This window comes from Cavia porcellus, unplaced genomic scaffold (genome assembly GCF_034190915.1).
Source record: "Cavia porcellus strain 051 isolate PalLab524CR breed Dunkin Hartley unplaced genomic scaffold, mCavPor4.1 scaffold_2, whole genome shotgun sequence".
Taxonomy (NCBI): domain Eukaryota; kingdom Metazoa; phylum Chordata; class Mammalia; order Rodentia; family Caviidae; genus Cavia; species Cavia porcellus.
The window spans coordinates 141,088,930-141,101,292 of record NW_026947485.1 but is presented as its reverse complement, the minus strand read 5'-3'; the positions used below and the strand labels follow the sequence as shown (position 1 = coordinate 141,101,292).

Sequence of the window (12,363 nt, the reverse complement as noted above, 5' to 3'; positions counted from 1 at the left end):
ATTAATAAATAAGATCACGTCTTTATAGCATGGAGTAACAAGAATTTTAAGGAACTATTGAAAATAGTAAGCTTAGCTCTCTTATTTGAAATTGGCTGCAAATAATGACTTTTTTATTGAAATTCCTGATTGTTGTAAAGATTTAATTTTTTAATTCTCAAAATAACTTCAAAGTAAATATTATTGTGTTCATTAAGTATCTTTGTTTTGGTAGTATATAAGATACATTTCATAATGCTAGTAATTTTTATTAAGTTCACTTAAATCTCTATATACAGTATATAATCCAGTGACTCCAGTGTGTCAGCAAAGCTACTGTCTATTTTACACTGTCTTCTGCTTGCCATAAAAACATCTTATGATGCCTTTCAGATACTTTCATCCTAACACTGCCAGTCTTTGCAGTATTATGTATTGTCTCTTCCAGTGCACTTTGTTCCTATTCTCTCAAAAGTACAAAGTTTGGGGGCTGGGGATTTAGCTCAGCGGCATAAGCGCCTGCCTTGCAAGCAGGCAGTCGTGAGTTTGATCCCTGGTACCGATGAAAAGGAAAAAGACCAAAAAAAAAAAAAAAAAAGTACAAAGTTTGTTTCACCTTTCCAGCATCTCTTTGCTTCAGGGGCCTGAATTAAGCCATGTGCCTGTCCCTGGACCAATCACTTGGAAAGGAAGATGGACTTCATTGGTTTAGTTAAGCCACCCTCAACTAATACAAGCTTGGGGATGAAGTTAATACGAAGTGGAGAAACACAGTCTTCCAAAGGACACTGTGGTGACTCTTTTTTAAATGTAAAATAATTTTGATAGTAGTAAGTATTACATGCTAGACAAATGCTTAGAGCCGTAGATTCTTTTAGTTTTCAAAACTATCTGATAAGTGATACTAAATTCTTGTTGTACAGAAGTTTAAAAACATTAGAAAATTACCAAGGCCTAGGTCAGTGTGTTTATACTATTTTCACCATTATTAGGACATGTCCATAGTAAACCAAAACTTAGCTGTTAAAAATATATTATCTTAGAAAATCATCATTGCTGTAGAATTTTAGAAAATTTTATGTTCTATTCTCTCTTGGTTTAATGTGCAGCACTCCTACACAGAAATAAGTTTTGTTAAGGTAGAATTATAAAGGAAAGTTATTTGTCTCCTTGCATCCCCTTTAAGCATAAGGTCCTTACTGCAGTGGTTAAGTAGGTAATCTACACCATATGCATCAGCTACATGTGTAGCTGACACATGTATAGTATGTGCTACATATTTGATAAAGTATATATGACAAATTCTGAGAGGGTTTCAAGTTGGCTACTAAGAAAATGACAAAAGAACTGGTTGAAAGACACAGGACTTGCCTTCTAAACTAACCTTTCAGTAATTTGAAATGCATGCATCATCTACTAGTCTCTGGTTCATCAGTCTCTGGTTAAGGTTTATAATCAAGTATTGTGTTTTAAGGACTATTTCTAACTAGTCTAAATTGTTTTCTGCATATCTTTAGTTCTTAGCTTTAGGCCTCTGCCCTTGGGGAGTTTACATCTTTCTTTGGGGTTCTTACTGGTTATATTTGCACAAAGTTCAGACTTTCATGCCTGAATCAAAATTAGCTAAGATTTACCAGACACCTCTGTTTAGCTAGTTTTCTGCAGCTGGCTTGGCTTAGGGAAATAGGCAGCTCTGCTCCTTGACTTAAGATCACTATCTTGTGCCTCCAATAACTAAAAATTGGTAACAAATTTAAAAATTGTGCCCCTAGATTTAAATATTTTAAGGAAGAAATTTTTTCTAAAGCAGAATTTTCACTGGATTTTTAAAATAACTAGAAATCTCTTCTGTGTCTCACGCTATTTTGAAATAGGTCCTTGTCTTTAAATTGCTGGTGCTTCCTTTACCTTATTGAGAGAACATCATTTTTACCCAACTCTAAATGCTGCTTAAATGTTTTTTATGAATATATTGTTAATCAGAGATATTTAATAATTTGCTAAAGAACTTCTTTGTTAAACAGTAATTTAGATACTAAGCAGAATTTATTAACAAAATATTGAACAACAGAGAGGACAGTTTGCAGAGGTACTGTTTGCGATTCAGAGAGGCAGGTAGTAGTGCAAATTGAAGAAGTAAATTTTGAAAGGGCATTAGCCTCATGAAAGTTCTAAGTATAAGCTAACTTTAAAAAGAAATACTATCAGGGTTCCATCGAAGTTACATGTTCATTTTAAACAAATTGCAGAACAAATCTTTTCATCTGAAAGTAATTTTATCACTTAAAAACAGTGCCGTGTAGTTTGAAAACCAGAATGTTGAAGTTTTTCTAAAACAGGCAAACATTTATCTAACAAAAGAATTGATATGTAACTATTGGTCCAAAGGGGTATCTTGAACTACATATTGCTTATAAATCCATTTTAGTGAACATTTTTGATAGTTACTAAAGTTGCAAAGTTTATGATTACTTATTTTAATATGATATGTTTTGTTCAGATCTTTAAGCTTGATAGAAACTTTTAGTAAATCATCCAGTAATTTAATACGCTTGGTATTCTTATAAAATGAATAGAAAAAATGGTCTAACATCATTAAGCTTATTCTTTAGGCAAAAGCATATTGATTTTATAAGTGGGCCAGCCAAATTTGTATAACACTTGGTTTGTAAGATAAGATGTTAGAAAAATGAATATTTTGAAAGATAAGATATTTATTATACAAGTATTCTCATTTAAGAAAGCTAGTAAGTCTTCACCTCCAGAGTTTTCTATATAAAAAAACACAGATCCCTGCTAAAGAGGGTAAATAAGTTTAGAAAATGACAGTTAAAATGCTTATCTCCCTTACACAACTCCTGTTTAACATCTGGGAGTCTAACAGAGAAAATGTAAAAAATTGTTATTAAATAAAATGTATTCCATTCTAACATTTAACTTCCGGGTACTGCAAGAAACTATACTTAACAGGAAACATAGTAAACCACATAGTAAACGACAGCTTTTAATGGTATTAAGAATGAATGTAAATTTTAAGGCTGAACTATTTAATATGGTAGTCACTGGCTGTAGATGGGTCTCAAGCTATAGAAATGTGGTTAGTATTTCTAAATTTTAAATTTTATTGGTTTAAATTTTAAAACTGACCCTTGATTTTGTTAGTGGAAAGTTTTAAGTGTGTTTAGAACAACTTGAGGTATATCAATCTGTTCAATTGTTTTATAAAATTTAAATACGTATCAAATATTTAAGAAGAAGATTTATATTTAAATTAAGATATAGTTATAATAATAAATCAGTATACTCCAGAGGGTTAGTATGATAAAGAAGTAAAATATCTCAGGTATAATTTTTAAGTTGATGCATGTCAATACAAAATATTTCGACTATATTGGGGTAAAGAAAATATAATTTTAAAATCAGTTTTGCTTTTTTAACATTATAAAATGTGGCTAGCGATACATTTTAAATTACTATCTAGATTGTATTGTATTCGTTTTGGACCATGGTGTCTTAAGTTTTTCTATGATATAGCTAGAGTGTTAAATATACAGAAATGCAGTTATAACCAATGACTAAACCTTATCAAAATGGTAACGGGTTTTTTTGTCTAGTATTACAGAGATGGTGGTGTCAATACTTGCAAGTTTTAATTAATCACTGAATCTAGTAACTAAGAATATCATTTACTTTTTAACTCAGAATGTTTGTTGTCTTTATTTAGTGTTAGGGAAAATCAAATCCTTTAGATGATTTTAGTTGAACATATTGGTGAAAATCTGGCTTGGGAGCAAGTATGGCTTTGATTGGATATTATTATACCTTGGGTAATGTGCAGTGTAAGGCACTTAAAGTACCTTTGCAGAATCTAGAAAAGTTTATGGTGTCTGCTTTCTATCCAGACATATTCTTTTCATGCTTCATTTTGTCCCCAGCTGAAACAAATGGAGGCAAAAGGCATGGCTTTTTGTAACACCTTTTATTTTGTCAGATATTCCTAACAGGCAGTAATGGCAAGTTTCATCATAAATTTCTCTCATTGTTTTGTTGATTCCTCTAGGAGGTGATTTCCTCACCTTTTTGAGAAAGAAGAAAGATGAACTAAAACTTCAGCAGTTAGTGACTTTTTGCTTAGACGTTGCTGCTGGTATGTTTTATCTCGAGAGTAAAAACTGTATTCACAGGTAAGGAGAATATTTATAAAGCATTTTTCACCTTCTTTAGTAGAGTGCTAGAAAATGGTTTATTTGCTATAATGTAGCAGTAAATATGTATTATACAACATATTTTCATGGTGGTTTTTACATTTTGTGTGAAAATATTCTTTACTAGTTGCCAGAAACATACACTTTCTTCTTACTTGAGGTAAGTACCTAATTATACTATATCTTACCTCTTAAGATTTTTCTTGTAATCATGAATAATAATAACTGGACATTGAATGTTAAGAAACTACAACCTTATAATAAGCTGTTCCTGTGTTGCTTATTCTCACTCTTCAAAATCATGTAACAGTATAATAAAACAATAATGAATGACAGTGCATGTGGCCCAGGGAAAGAGTTTTTAGCATACTAATTAGACTATTTCAAAGGAGATTTGAGAAAACATTCTGTGATTATGTATAGTGTCTTATGTTTTACAGGTTTTTGGTTTTTAGTTGGTTGTAGTCTTTTTCTCCTGACTGTCACTGCAACTAGAAATCTATAAGAAAATTAATATTACACCTAAATATGACTAAGGTGCAGTTTGCATTCACTGGAAACAGTGCATTGTACTGATAATACTAGAGCAGGGTGTATGTCAGATTAAGCTATTGTAGACTACTCAAACTGGTTTAATTACTGAAGTACACTTTTTGTGAGGTTTTTCATTATGTGACCTTTGACCTGACATTCTTGTAACATTGCATAATACCTGGTTACAGCAAAACAAAGTTATTTTCACCTTTACTGTATGCTTGTTTGACCTCAATGGATATTCTTTCCCAAAACAATTTGCTTACTCTTTAGTTCTGCAAATGAAACTATGACCTACTTTTCAAATGCAGTTCAACATTTACATATATCTTAAAATGCATTGCAGTGAAGTTATTGTTTTCCTGGAAGTTAAGACAACTAAAGCAGCCATCGTCATTGTATTTCGGTTTCATTTTCTATAAATATAAACTATATCAACTTGTAAGAGCTTTATTTTTGAATACTTAAAAAAGCATTTTAATTCATATACAAATTGTATTTAATTTTATAAGGGATAAACTTTGTTTTAAATTGCATTAACATAAAGAGTTTGTTGAGATATTAAGGTCTTTTTTTCTATCACATACTGCATCAAATGCTTTGGTTACTCATTTTGTCTTGTTATTTATTAGGCAATCTCTGACTTTAAGCCTTAACAAATGTGCATTAGCGAGAGTATTGCATATATCAGTTATCAATAATATTCTTTAATTTTTAGTGCATTGCCTTTGAGGGAACCTTCGTTTCAGTTCCTTGCTATTTGTAATGATCCCTTTTTTTTTTTTTAAACAAATAGATGATTTGTTTTTTAATCATTAGTGTTAAAACCATTTTCGGTTACAAATGGTAGTTTTAAAAAATGTATTCTTTGCACTAAATCATAGCATCATCTGCTGTAATGTTTTCCATTTGACTTTTTAAGATTTTTCAAAGGTTTTTGTAAGTCAACCTTTGCTTGACCACAAATGCCCATGGGTTATGCATAGACCTGGAACTTTTGCCTACTGTGAAGGTTTTCTGACTGAACATCATGAACATGTCACTGAGAGCTGGTTTGATGCATAGGTTTCAGGTGTAGCTCTCGTGCTGAGGATTCCAGAATCAGCTACAGAGAATCAGTAACTGATTATTCATATGTGAGAAGCAGTAACACACAAGCCCAAATCTGTTGTACTTGGCAGAGTAGCTTTTTTTAATCTTCATTCCTATAAAAATATATTTCTAGTTTTTAAAACATTTGATACGATTTTTCCTCACTAACCACTTTATAATAATAACAGTCTAATATTTTTCTATTACCACCCCCATTGAATTTTTCTAAACTATCTTTTATTTCTCTTGTTAAACATGAGAAACAGATGAATCTTCAGCTATTGATCTTTTTCTTTAAACCTCTGTAAATTCTCTTTTAGATCAACTTGTTGTTTTCTTTTCACTGTAGTGCCTCACCAATACATAGTATTATAATGAGAAAATAAATCATTCTTTGTGTTGTGTTATAGGACCTGTTGCTATGGCCAGCCTGTAGAACTGTTTCTCTGACAGTAGTAGTAATTGCAATGGAAGAAAATTCTGCTTATTTATAGTTAAAAGAAACATTCAAGTCATATTATCAAATAAAAATATGTAGTAATTACTATAGTCAAAAGTTACTTTCCTATTTGGAAGAATTTTTATAAAGTATTTCTGAAATTAATTAAAATATAAAACATAATCAAAACTTTCTTTTCAGATAATGAGCAAAAAAAAGCACTAAACCCCATTTTTGACATTCCAAAATATTACTAAAATAAATGCATGTCTCTGAATTATAGTTTGTTCAATAAATTCAAGTAAAACCTTTTAAGAACTTACATATCTGTTCTGTTACTGATTAGAGGGCACTAGAGTTCAGTACTTGAAAATATTTATAATTGTCTCGCCCAAATATTGTGTATCTCAAATATAGTCTCTCTAACTTTGGGGAAACATAACTTTTCTAACTTTCCTATTTCTATTACTGTGAGAGCATAGCAGTGTTTTGTTATAGAAAAACAAATATGACAAGTATGACAATTATAAAGTAAAAATGTATAATTACGTTAAGAAATAACTGCATTTGTTCTTGTGAGTTTCACTTTCAGGAAATATTCTTAAATTGATATAATTCTTAGTTGCAACAATTTCCCTTTCCCTTTATAGTTTGAGGATTCCTGGATGACTTGTATTTTCATTTAGTTTTAATCAGCTTCATGTTCTTTATAATTATTCTATAAACCAATGTGCAGTTTTGTATTGTACTTGTATTTTATATGACTATTTCAAATACACTGATCAATTTTTGCCCTTATGACACTTATGACAGTTTTACAAATTTGACATTCATGGTTTATCACTGATAAACTGTTTTGTAAAAATTATTTTATTTGGGGCTATGCCTTTGATGTTTGTCTGATACCTATAGATATTTAAAAAGAGATAAACTATTGACATGTGTTCTAATTAAAGATTATAATCAATAGGATAATGTGGGAACATTTCTTTGTTTCATATTATTCTAAGTCACTGTCATCTTCAGAAAAGGTATTTTTAGAGGTGTGAGGTATGATATGATTTCTTTGCCCTTTTCAAATTTTGTACTGATTGTACAGTTCAATCAGCATTTGATTTTTTTTTTTTTATTGTGTTGTACTTGTTACGGGGTAAGAACAAATTAAAGTCTTCTCAGACCACATTTTATTACTTACTCAGGGTTTTGCATATTCATTGAGAAATGGAGTTTCCAATACATGTTGAACCTTCCTAATCTGAAATACTCTAAAATCTGAAAAATTTTGAGCACCAACATAATGTCACAAGTAGAAAATTGCATACTGTGTGGATATGGATAGTTGGTTATCTACGTTAAAGGATTTTCAACAAGGAAATCATAGTTCCTGGTTTAGATGGCTAGAACACAGAGAGATAATCAATCACAAGAGATAATTAACACAAAGAGATAATCAATTTTATGCTAATATATATAAAATTATTTGGGAATAATACTTAGACTATCTAGTATGACCTGTTGGTAGAGAGAGGGGCAGGAACTGTCAGGGGAACCTTTGAAGAGTGTATGGGTGGGTGTGTTGCTGAAAAGGAGGAGAAAAAATATTTCAGCTAACTGAAAGTTGAAAATAGTTAAAATGTTATGCATGAGAAGGCATCACTTAGTCAAGGAACTTCAAAGAATTCTTATTACCAGGATGGGAAATTCAAAGAAGACAGGCCTGGATCAGGTAAACAGGAGTATTCTCACTAAAAGCCATGTATTTCATCTAATTTGCCTAAGCTGGAGGAAAGAATATACATTCTTCTACTTTAAGAAAGTAGAAATGCTATGATGTTTAACTGGGAAAGTACTTGAAACTTCTGGAAAAGTCATTTAAACAAAATTTACAAAACCCTGAAAATATATAATATCATGAAAATATGTAAGTATGAGACCAATTTTATTTTTAAATTTCACTAGAAAAACTAATTTAGGAAAGTTCAGATTTCCCAGAAAAGGATAACATCTCATTTCCCTCGTGTGCTCTACAAGTAGATTGCCTTATCCAGTGATTTGTGATAAAACTTATGCATATGTACTTTTTAAGATAAGTGAAATATGTTCTTTCTACCTTATTTTTTGAGATGTATGAGGTAGAAAGCAGCAGGGAACCAGCACCACATCTCTCTCTGTCCTTCCGTCTGTGTTCACTTGGACTTTTACTTCTCCTTGCTGCTTTATTTCTCTATTGCTCTAAAGACTGTATTCTTCTGCCTATTTACAAAGGCTCTCACTTGGCCTATAATTCAGTACTCAATGACTAGCTGGACACAATCTCTGTAGCATTTTTTCCCAATAATCTTTGAGGATTTATTTTCTCTATTTCTTAACTGCACCTGATCATGTGCATCTGAGCTCTTCCTAAACTGTGAATGTACTAAATTATACCTAATCTATTTAAGTGGAAGGATAAAAACAAAATAAAGAAGTAGAAAAATTATACATATAAAAATTAAATTGTTTTTGGTCTTTCTGAACTGATCATTTCTGTTTCATGACCTACCATGTACTCAATAGAAGGCACTTGCAGATTGCTTTAAGTAACTGAAACCAAGAAAGCTTAAGTGAAGGTCACCCAGATAATTAATGGCAGTGTCACTGACTAATCTTGGATTTGCTGACCCCATTCTGACATGGTCTCTCTCATTGCAGTGCCAGGCTTTTCTCCCTCATTCTAGTACATTTTGGAGTTTCCTTATCTGAAATGCTTGGGGCCAGATATGTTTTAGATTGCAAGGGGTTTTCATTTTTTGGTTCTTTTACATATATAATATAATGAGAAATGTTGGAGATGGGACCTAAGTCTAAACATAACTTTATTGTGTTTCATATACCCCTTATACACATAGTTTGAAAGTAATTTTGTAAAATATTTTTAGCATAACTGCTTTTACTGCAACACATTACATGAAGTTGAATGTGGAATTTTTCCACTCTGTCATCGTGTTGGCACCTAGGAATTTTCAGATTTTGGATTTTAGACTAGCTATACTCAACCAGGAATCGTTAACAGCTAATACTTCCAGAGGCTATGTTGAGCCCCAGACATTGTAATTAGACCTTTAAATGTAAAGTTGAAGACGTGGGTTTTCATGAAGTTAGCTATTTTTACATGTGTTGTTCACCATTGATCAAAAGTTTACAAATGCACCTGGCACTTAAAGTAAATAAATGAATTTTCAAAATGAAAGTTATTATTGTTAAATTGATTTCACATATACGGAAGTTTAGAGTTAAGGGGAGTTTTGTATCTTGCCTAAGATCATATTAAAAAACAATGGCAGAGTCAGCATGCGAATCTTGTACATTAGTTTTAGTCGAGAGTCTATATACCCCGAATCACTGTATAGACTCCTCTGCCTTTCATGACTCCTTCAGACCCATAAGACTCATGGCAGAAGTCCACAGGCGCTTGGTGTGATGGTTTGGGTTATATTCAACTTCTGGGCTTAAAACAGAAAAAGATGCCAAAGCTTGTGAAATATAGTTTTAGAAAGACATATCAAGATGTACTTGTTTTCTAATGAAGTTACTAAAACGCAGCAGTATTTTACTATTGCGTCTCAATTTAATTAGAGCTTGAAATTTACTTTTTTCGTTTTTAGACACTATCATTTATCCCCTCCTGCTCTACCTGTTAATTAAAAACAGTTGGCCGAGAGGATGCAATCATCTCAGTTAGTTGACTAAGCATTTATGATTAATTTCTTCTTCTAATATTTGATTATGATTCAATGTACCTGTATTTTTACTTTTATGTGATAGGCCAATTTTATTACAATTCAAAGAGGATTCCTCAGTAATTTTAATGTGTCAAAAATATATGGTTTATATCTGTTTTAACCTTTTTTTTAAGCACAATTTGCCGTTGGTATGTTTAGCATGATTATCATACAAAAGATATCACAAGAACATTTTCCAAAAACTTAATCACTCAATTATAATAATTATATTTTATAGAGTGCCCAAACTATTCTTTTATATTAAACAATTGCAAATAGCTAGGATTACTATTTTTCTGTTATGACATACTTAATTACAGGGAACAGAAACTGCCTATACAGTAGATTTATTATAAGAAAACTGAAGTTATTTTATAAAACTGAAGGACAGAAAGTTCAGCAGCTTTGAGAGTTCCCAAAACTAGGAAGGGCAGCAGGGGAGGAACAGGCAGCATCTCTGTGTTTTCCTCTGTTTACTTTTATTATTCCTTCTCCTTGTCTTGCTGCTTCATTTCCTTCTAGTTCCAAAGACTGCTTTCCTGTCTCATTTGCAAAGGGATTCCTTGATATTTGAATCAATAAAACTTTCTAGGCCCACCATCTAAAGCTAGTTGGACTTTTGAGCTCAGATTTCTTGGCAGAAAGATTTAATTGGCCCACCCTGTATTAAGCATCTACCCTGTTTTGATCCATAACTTGCTAGACAGGGAAATGTGGGCAGGGTCACTGCTACAGAGGAACAATAAGGCGTGGAAGTTCCTACAACTTGCCACTAGACAAGAAACACAAGAGACAGTATTTGGTATAAAGAAAGAGTGTATTCAAAAATAACTCCAAAGGAGATGGAGGAGTCTTTTATTGCCCTAAATTTGCATTTCACTGGGCTTTGTAAGTAAGGACAAAAGGGAAATCTGCATATTCCTTTCAGACAATCCTGTACTGAACTGATGGCAAAGCAAAGCAGAAATTTACACTGCGTTTAGATGCATTTCCCAGTTTCTTCTCCCTTGTAAATATGATCAGCCACATGGATTTCCCTTATGAAGGAAAATATAAAACACTTTGAGAAAGGCCTTGTTGTTAGGGATAAAGAATCCTTGTCAGGTTTTCATGTTTTCTTAGGATGATTCATTCCCATATGGTTCCATGATGCAGGGACTGCAGTGAGTCCCAACAGTCTCTGCGAATCCTAGCTTGTACTCAGGAGTCTTTGTAGCTTCAAGAGATTAAGCTCAAAATGCTGGAGTGGGTTCATGATACCCCAGAGATGTGATTCACCACTGGTTGAATTCAGATTCTCAAGTCTCTGGTGGCCTTTGGGCTAGAAGTAGCGTCCAAACAGGGACAATGTAGGTCTTTCAGCTCCAGATTGTTTGCTGGGCTAGCCTCCACATAGAATCAGAGCACTCAGCATAAGGAAAGTAAAGAATTCCAGTCTGTGCCATTTGCTAAGCATTGACTCATTTCAATAATTTCAGGAATTACTGGTGTGGTTTTCTTTGGTGCCAAATTATTGTTTATAAATATTATTCATTGTTTTATAAAATAAAGCAGCATTCTGAGAAGACTTCTTCATTCCCAGGCCCTAGAGACTTTACCCTAGTTATTTTCAGCATACTTTTAACTTACTTTAACAATCCCCAGCCAAATTTCAACTTAGAACTTTTAGGCTTCAATTTGATGGGAGTGATAATCATTTAGTAGAAACTGTACTCTGAATTTTGATCTTTACCTTACCTGGCAGTATGTAGTTAGGTTAGTTTGTTGAGTTACAGCTTCCAGTCAGCTATTTAGTCACAAGGGTATAAAACCTATATCAGTGATGTAAACCCATGGCACATATGTTGGTTTTCCTTTACAACAAAAGATGTTAATGTCTGAGGTTTTTTTTTTTTTAAACTAAAATGTAAAATTCAGCTTTAATTGCAATGTTGGCACTTTGTGATAAGCAAATGGGTGCTGGGTTGTAATTTGGGCACTCATCTCTAAAAGACTTACCATCTCCGACCTATTTGTAGTAAAGCGTACTGTGTTACTAAGATACAGTGTCCAGTAGGTTAAGTATATTAAATGCATTTTCAATTTGATATTTTCAATGTGATGGATTTATTAGTATATAACTGGCATAAACCAATGAACATCTGTGATGCAAACCTGAATTTTGTGTATGTATACATATAAATGCATATGTGTGTATACATACATGTATAAATGAAATGCTGGCTTATTTTTATAGCCTATTTTCCCCAACTAGAATGTAAACCCTGTAGAGATACTGATTTTATTTTATAACTTGATATTCAGTATAGAAAATACATCTCATCAGCGCTGGATAAAAACTTGCTGAATGAAT

At 32.3% G+C, this 12,363-nt stretch overlaps 1 protein-coding gene across 9 annotated transcripts in view; it reads left to right on the top strand.

The window, feature by feature from the left end:
* The window catches only part of Fer (FER tyrosine kinase), a 409,026-nt gene that overhangs the window by 300,472 nt on the left and 96,191 nt on the right, over positions 1–12,363 (top strand). For 8 of the 9 annotated variants that reach the window (XR_010046447.1, XM_063245478.1, XM_063245477.1 and 5 more), the window contains one exon: positions 4,040–4,163. The exons of the other annotated variant lie outside the window; for it this stretch is intronic. Coding sequence is in view for 7 of the 8 variants with exons in the window: in XM_063245478.1 (XP_063101548.1) it covers positions 4,040–4,163 (124 nt within the window). In the remaining variant the exon portion in view is untranslated. Of the gene's footprint in view, positions 1–4,039; positions 4,164–12,363 lie in introns of those variants that run through there. 9 annotated transcript variants of the gene reach the window in all.